Raw genomic sequence first — 8,076 nt, forward strand, 5'->3', positions numbered from 1 at the left:
CAAATATTTCTACAAAGGAGTCACAGCATACTATTAAGTCAGTGTTAAGGTGATGCAAGTTAAAAGGGATCAAAATCCCTTATCAAAATACCGCTGTAAGGACCAAAAACTAGCAAACATAGTATCAGTGCTTCCAAGTGGCTGCATATGCTAAATAGCTTCTGGTAAAGGAAGTCAATTTGTGTATGCCAACAACAGGAACACCAGAAGGGAACTGTTGCTTCAGCTTTTTGTGTTGGGAATACTTAGTTTGTAAATGAAAGTAGTTTTTTTTTTTTTTTTTTTTTTAAGCAGAAGACGGCATAAACGAACCCACAACCAAAACTGCCAAGTTGTTGGTAGTTAAGCTCTTTTTCTGATTAATTAGAGGCAATAATTGTAAGGAGATGTGGAACAACTATGTTCAATTTTATCTAATTAGAGATGTAAAACTCACCTGAAAGAGTTTGATTCCTGTGGAATCAAAAGGTTTTATTAAAGGGGAAAAGTCATTAGTCCTAGCTCATGCTGCTAATATACCAAGTCCCAGTGAAACTGGTTTTTACTCTTCCATCATTTTTGTGTTAAACTGCAACAATTCGTTAACATCAACTTGGTTGAAGAAAGCTGCTCTTATAAGTCTTTTGTTTGTTTTTTTTGTGTTCTCTGACATGTGAAGACTCCTTTGCTTTAATTTGTTCTGCTATAATCTTCAGATCTATAAAGTCCAAAGATACTCATTTTTGCATTTGGTGCTATAACATGCCAGATGAAGGTAAGTTGGGCCCTTGTCATTCTTTCATCTTCTACAATTAAGACTTATTCAGGAACAGGCATGCCCTATAGGTGTCAATATACATATATTTTTAAATCTTGTTCAGAATATTAAGCACTTGTTACACTTGTTAACTTATTTGCAGATAAAGCAATGTTTGTTAAGTATTTGTCTGTATTGGAGGTAGATCTTTCCATCACTTTCACCTTCTCTATAAACTTTTAAAGCATTCCATAAAACATCTCTCTCAGTTTCAGCTTGCCTAAGATGGGACACACCTGAAGATTGCAGCTACACAGCTCCGTGAGCCTAGTTCCCGTGTGATAGACCTGAGAAACTGCGTAAGGTGGCTAGACATTGAAGGAAGCCAATGTGTAAGTGAGCAAAAGGTTTGCATCTCAAACAAGTAGCAGTTGATGCAGGTTCTCTCATGCTATGAAGTATTTTTAAAAACTAAGTATGGCATAGATACCATTCCTAGGGAGAACTGTTACCAGCAAAGGAATGACAATACTTCACTCTCTATAGATGTTTAAAGGAAAAGAATGAGCAGATTTTTAAGTTGTCATTTCAACTCCTAATAAACTGTAGTGCTTGTAAATTAGGACTGGGTACATGGATTTGCTTAGTTTAAGTTGGAAATTTGTTTATTAAAATAAGATTTATTAAAATAAGATGGTTATAAATACTCTGGAATATATATATATATATTTAACAGCTAAGGATTAGCAAGGTATTTTTTTATCATTCCTTAGCTTCCCTTTTAGCAAAATAGGACAGTCGGCTACTGTATAGCAAACGAGAATTCTCTCCAAAGATCATTTTGTCACTGATGCTTTGAATCAAGATCCATTGTCTTAGAATGGAACAGGTCATTTATGTACCCTAAGTCTTCTCAATAATCCCCGACAATGTGGTTCCTATCGGTCTATGTCCCTGTACCCAAAAAGCAAGCAAAAAAAGTTCTGTGATTTGAGGGGGGGGAAACTTTTTTGGAGAGGTGCAGTTGAATGCAACTAATTAAAAAGCTTCGTTTGGAGCTTTCTTCTTATAGTGCAATATGGTGTTATCCTGACTCTTAGAAGAACAGGTTAAGTCCATCAAACCTGTTTATTTTGTCAGCTCTTTCTGAACGCTCTATTTATAGTAACTCTTACTTGAATAGATGTGTCTTAGTCCATTTGCTCACATCTGAGTTTGTTATCTGATACTATTCTTTAAAGCCCAGGCTTCACCTTAATAGATCTAATATAACAGAACATTAAAAACATCTTTCTTGCCGCTTTCTGTAAGTAAAAATACATTACCAAAACCTTACCCATTCAGTTCAGTCTTTTTAGAGCAGTGAATTTTCACTTGGGAAGGTAATCAGTATTCTGTTTTTCTCCCTTGAATCATAAATTCCAGGCACAGTTCAGATATTTTTTTTTTTTTGGTAAGCATATTTGCACTTTATTGCACATGTTTCAGTGGTTCAAAAATACTTATTTCTTTAGTCTTTCACACGAACTGAGATTCTCATACTCAGAAAACACTAAGTTACTTCATTCCTTTTTTGTTCTCATTTAGTGGCTTTTAACAGTTACTGATTCTTAAAGCAAACTTAACCAGATAACATTAGTTTCTATAATAGGCTATTTCTTGAGTGACAACATGTAGRAAACTAGGCCTTCTTTCCACAGATTGCCCAATAAGCATATTGGAATGATCTGGAGGAGAACATTTGTAATTGCTTGCATGAGGTCCTCTTAAGGGAGGTGAAGAGCCTACATTTCATTAGATGTAGCACGTAACTAAATCATACTAAAACAGCTGATGTTGAACAATACTTTTATTTACAGGAGCATATGTGACAGTTTTGAAATAAAAAATGGAATAAATCTGTTTTCAGTTTTCAGTCTGGTTTAGATGATCTCCAGAGTGACCAATTCCTAACTTGATGCTCTAACTTAGAGGTCAAGTTTGTTGCAAAGCTATAATAATCCAGTAATTTGGTACCGTTCTCAGACTTGGAAACCACATACTACATTTTAGTCTCTTCGTACATAGAAGATATTGTATCCAAGTTCAATCATACCCCCAATAAGCAGAGCCCACAAAGGGATAAATACATAGGCTAGTTTCATGGTAGTAAATCGTTGCAGTTTAGCACAGAGGGCAAGGCAGAAGGCTAATTTAAGTAGCATTGCGATGAGATACCAAGCTTTTTTCTTGATGTTTTGGGAACCATTGCGAGGATCAAAGCCAGACTTGCAACGTCCAGCCATTTTTACAATTAACATAACTAGAAGAATAGTATCAAATATCCAGACTGGAATAAAAATAAGGAACCAGTTCCATGGCGCTTTCTCATCCAACTTTAGCACCAACATGATCAGGAAGAGTAACGTGAAAAGCCATGTCAGTAGTACTCTCTGCGCCAGGGACATTCTCATTTAAACAGCTTTGAGAGGAAGTCTTTCAATGGTCAGCAACAACCTAACAAAAAAAAAGGGGGGGGAGAGGTGGGAAGAAGTCAAAAATATTGATATACAGTTATTATACGTATTCCCTAACAGAGCCTAATTTCTTGTTTTTGCTTTCTCACCTCTTCCACTTCATCTACATTCTCTATTTTCTAGTAGTTCTTTTACAAACCCCCTTTTCAGTGAGGACTCTAATGGTGTCAGGACCAGAGTGCCTTTTACTCTATTCTGTGAAACAAATGATGCTTTAATTCTAAAGTAGCTGCCAAATTAATTTAGGGGTTTTGCATGATGAGAATAGATTGAAATTCATTTTTCTGCAGTACTGAGGCACCTATGTTAGCTTCATTGTCCAATATTAAGTAACAGAATTCTCTCTATAATGAATAATCACAGTAAAACATAAACTAACAAGTGCAAGTAACAAATCAGCTGATTGATCCTGCAAACTGTAGAGCTTCAGCTGAAATGACCTGACTGAACTTGAGCCAGTGAGCAGTGCTACTACTTTCTGTCAAGCAGCAATCTTAATATACTAAATCCATGGATATCAYCTATAGGGACAACTGTTTGACGAAAAGCATTTACAGTATGCGGTGTCTAAGAGTATTTAGACTTTATTTATTGGCTTGGTAGTATATTTTACTTCATGACTACATAGAAATTTATACATGAACAGGTATATCTGCAATAATAGTCATAAATGTTAGTTTTCATATTACTAATRTATTTATCAGACTTATTTGTCCCATGTGACAGGACAAGAGGCAATGGGCAGAAATTGAAGCACAGGAAGTTCCGCCTGAACATGAGGGGGAATTTCTTCCCTGTGAGAGTGACGGAGCACTGGCACAGGTTGCCCAGAGAGGTTGTGGAGTTTCCTTCTTTGGAGCTCTTCAAGGCCCGCCTGGATGCAACCCTGTCTACCATGCTCTAGGTGACCCTGCTGAGCAGGGAGGTTGGACTAGATGATCTCCAGAGGTCCCTTCCAACCTSMCTGATTCTATGATACTACTGCATTTGCCAGAAGACTTTCACAGCCAGTGTAAAATACCAATTTTGAAGCAGGGCTATGAAGAACTATGGTTTTCCTTARTATTTCATGATATAGCAATTGATAATTACATATCAGTTAGTGCTAAAATAAAACTTCTTATTCAAACAACTAGTTTAAATATTTGAGATTTTTAGAAATTTAAGAAAAATTACTTTTAGAACACGACTATTTCTCATTTGAAATAAGAAACTGAACTTTGATTTCTTCCAGATGAGATGTTTAAGCTAGTTCCAAACACAGCCTCTCACTTAGAGTATCCAGAACATGCCACAGCAAAAGGTAAAACTTTATCCTTAAGCAACAACTTCATTCTATTTCCACTCTGACAAGGCTTTCTGAAAAAAGTATTGGAATCTATTGCTTAAAAACACCAAAATGTGTCTGACTCCAATAAGCAGTAAGTCCTTGTGTTGGATCATACTTCCTTTGTGAGATGTGATGGTTTATCCCTCTCACTGTAATCCTATAAAAAACAAGGGTACATTTGGCAAACAGTATATGCAATAACTGGGAATTGAGGAAAGTAAACCTGAGGACTGTGCCTGAGAATACAGGAACATTTAAGACAGACCTGAAAGACCAGAAATGATGCCTTCCAAAAACAATGTGGAAATAGTTTGCCTCTCAATGTTTTTACTCAGAGTGGTACTTTTYTGAGGGTAGTTTAAGCTACCTTATTTCATTTTCCACTGAAGTTTTCTTGGAAYATGGTTAAATGATATAGTAGAAAARAGCTAGTGATTCACTGTTGCCAAACTATTCCCAGACTACCACACTCGGAACTGCATTTGGGCTATCTCAGCGAAAACAAAGAATCCTTGTCAGCAGACCACAAGAGGAGGTGAAGTGTGGCTTCCCTTCTCTCTCCTCAGTGCTCCTTGCTGCAAGCTACCGCTGTTCCTGCTGATGCTCGCAAGATCACATGGTAAGCCTGTTCAACATGCTAACCAAGCAGAAAACTATTAGCACTTTTTTCTTTTTAACTGGGCTACTTTTCTGCCAAGTTAGCAAGTTGAACTGACTTAGCGCTCAGGTAAGCACTGGAGCAAGAGCAGGGATGGGGAGTAGTATAGTTCATCAGACCTAATTTTTTGTTCAGTTTGGGTATGAAGTTTGAATGGATTGGATTTAGCACTAGTGGAGGATTCTCTTACAGTAAAGATCCAGCTCAGCCTAAAATCTGTATTGGAATTACAGCCAATGCATTCCCTCCCATTGGTTAGCATCAATGCTTGTGTAGCCCCCAAGCAGGCCCACTAATACAGCTGAACTAGCAGGAAAAAAATATATATTTAAATGTGGTTTTGTAGACCTTTTTTATTTTTTTTTGCTATCTCAGCTCTGGTCAGATTGCCACAGGAGCTGATGAAAGCTTGTTAATGGTGGAACTGGGAGGTCATTCTTAGGGAAGGAGGGGAGCTGAGCAGCGTTACTCAACATAGGTGTTAATTGTTAAGTAAACTGAAAAATTTGGAGGAAGTTTAGAGAGCATTGCACTTTTGTCATTTTAAGAACATATGTGAACTATACAGCAGATACAGATGACGATGGAACAACTACTACGATTCCTTTAAGCATTTCCAGCATTCAGAAGTGCAAGTTTGTGGCTAAACAAGATGGTAGCGATCTGAAACTGTGTTTCAACATCCCTTTTATGAAGATATTTTGGAAAACTAGAAATCTCTGCTGCTGATGCTACAAGAAGGAGAATCTCTCATTAACAAACTGGAGAAAACAGAAACCAAAAGAAGCTGACTGTAAACTTGTGCCCAAGAGGAAAAACGGAATTCAACACTGTTAGAAGTATCAGTTATCAGATACTCAAAGAAGGTGCTATCAACTGTTCCTGGAGGGAAAGAACAGAAAGCTGCTGAAGATGGATGAGACAGGGCTACTTACTTTGAAGGCTGCTCACTTCATGAAAAGTTTTTCTGTTTTCCTAAGTGTTCAGAACCATTTACTAACACACTTTTAAAAAGCACACACAGAAAATTTAGCATAGAACACTATACTACCTTTCCTCATTCTAATTAGTCTTAATCTAATTCTTCAATCTAACTGCAAGATTGAGAAGGATTACAAAACCAGGGCAAGGTTCTATTCAATTTCAGAGACACTTTTTTGATGAAAGTTGAAGAAAATCCAAATGGACTTTTGAGATTTAAAAAAGCCCTATGAATCCTGCAAGTAAAGGAAGTTGCAGTCCCACAAGTAAAGGAAGATGGAAAAAAACAAAAACAAAACCCCAAAAACTAATAGTAAGGAGTACAGCTGACATAACAGTGAAGGCTTTGATTATGCAGAGCATTTGCCYACCTTTCATTAAGAAAGGAAATATCTGCAAATCCTCACCTAAAGACTAGCTACCACAACAAGATGATTAATGCTGGAAAAAAAAAATACAACTATAGCACACAAGTCTAAACTTACTCTTCTTGGTTCAGTGAAAACACTGAACCAATATTGAAGGCAAATAGTATGTAAAAGCCAAAACAAAAAAGCTTTGGACTGCTTATAGGAATCTGTGTGATTAGAAGAAAGTTTTCAGGAATAAGAAACATTATATAAATAGCAGTACTGACCTTGGTGGGATGATCTGCATAATTAGAATATTGCAGTAATTAATTATATCCTGTTTAGGAGGAAAAAATAAAGAGGAAGGAGGCTGAAATATACCATTCARGTCAAGAGTAATGATAACACAGACCTATTAGTTTAAATGTACATCTTGAATGTTGCCTAACAAAGATCAGGAAAGGATACTACAGAAAGGTCAAATTAAATAGCACGCTGACTTGATTTAACAAAGCTTTACTGCTGCTTCAATAAGCACTTGAGTAAATGAACACCTAGCAAGAAATACTGTAGTCCTGTTTTAAATAAAACGTTTGCATTACGCTGGTATGAACAGGGGCTAGGTATTCGCAAGTTCTCCTTGCATTTGGTGCAGCCTTAGTTCAGGTAATCTATGTGGGCTTGATAATGTTAAAAAAAATCAAACTACACAATCTCCCTCACTGCAGCACTTACACCACTCTTCATGGAGCAGCAGTTGTTTGAGTCTCTAATGACTGCTGCAGCTAGCGGAGAAAAATTTAGAGACTATTCAGCGGAAGAGGCTGGCAAACGAATAACTGAAAAAGCAGAAGCGCCAGGCCGCGCTAGGCCGAAAGCCCGATCGAGGAGCCATCAGCGTCTCGCTGGCTTTCGAGGCCGCGGTGCTGCTCGCACCGTTACCGGGCCTTGCCGGGTACGGCAGGGCGACGGCGCAGGCTCCCGGCGGCGAGGGGGAGCCGCGCCCGCCCCCGCCGGCGCTCAGCCCGAGCGGGCCCTCCCCCGCCGCAGCCCCGCACCTACCGCAGCGGCTCGGGCCGCCCTGCGCAGCCGCTGCCCCCGGCACGGAGCCGCCGCCGCCGCGCGCAGGGTCCCCGCTCATTCCTCTCCAGCCTGCCGACGCGAGGAGGCGGCGCAGGAAACCCACCGCCTTCCTGCCCCCGCCCCGGGCCGTGCGATTGGCCGGCGGGGGACGCGCATCCTACGGCGCCCCGCTATCATTGGGCAGCGGCGACGCCGCTCAAGGAAATTCCCGCCCCCATCCGCTGCTCGGTCTCGCCACGCCCATCGCGCCGGCCGCGGCGGCTGAAGCCGTTGAGACCGCCCCCTTCTTTTCGCCCGCCCATTCGCACACGGGGCTGTCTGTCACGCTGGCCACGCCCACTGCGCCGCGCGCTGCCCGTCAGGCGCGGCCTCTCCTGACTGCGGTTCTCGTTGGAYAACACTGCCGCCAATCACGCCGTGGC

The 8,076-nt window shown here is 40.0% G+C and overlaps 1 protein-coding gene across 5 annotated transcripts in view; it reads right to left on the reverse strand.

Annotated features, from left to right (window-relative positions):
• Positions 1 to 2,567: 2,567 nt before the first annotated feature.
• TMEM60 (transmembrane protein 60) overlaps positions 2,568 to 8,076 on the reverse strand; it is a 6,629-nt gene continuing 1,120 nt past the window's right edge. The window contains exons 1-4 of one of the 5 annotated variants that reach the window (XM_085298714.1): positions 7,634 to 7,763; positions 7,307 to 7,356; positions 6,859 to 6,908; positions 2,568 to 3,232 (exon numbers count right to left, since the gene is read on the reverse strand). In XM_085298714.1, coding sequence (XP_085154840.1) covers positions 2,785 to 3,189 — 405 coding nt within the window. In that variant the 5' untranslated portion in view covers positions 3,190 to 3,232; positions 6,859 to 6,908; positions 7,307 to 7,356; positions 7,634 to 7,763 and the 3' untranslated portion in view covers positions 2,568 to 2,784. Of the gene's footprint in view, positions 3,233 to 6,858; positions 6,909 to 7,306; positions 7,357 to 7,633; positions 7,764 to 8,076 lie in introns of those variants that run through there. The other 4 variants (XM_085298723.1, XM_085298708.1, XM_085298702.1 and 1 more) reach the window with 4 other exon arrangements.

This window comes from Rhea americana, unplaced genomic scaffold (assembly GCF_003343005.1).
Source record: "Rhea americana isolate MKP2758 unplaced genomic scaffold, rheAme1 scaffold_1, whole genome shotgun sequence".
NCBI classification, from domain to species: domain Eukaryota; kingdom Metazoa; phylum Chordata; class Aves; order Rheiformes; family Rheidae; genus Rhea; species Rhea americana.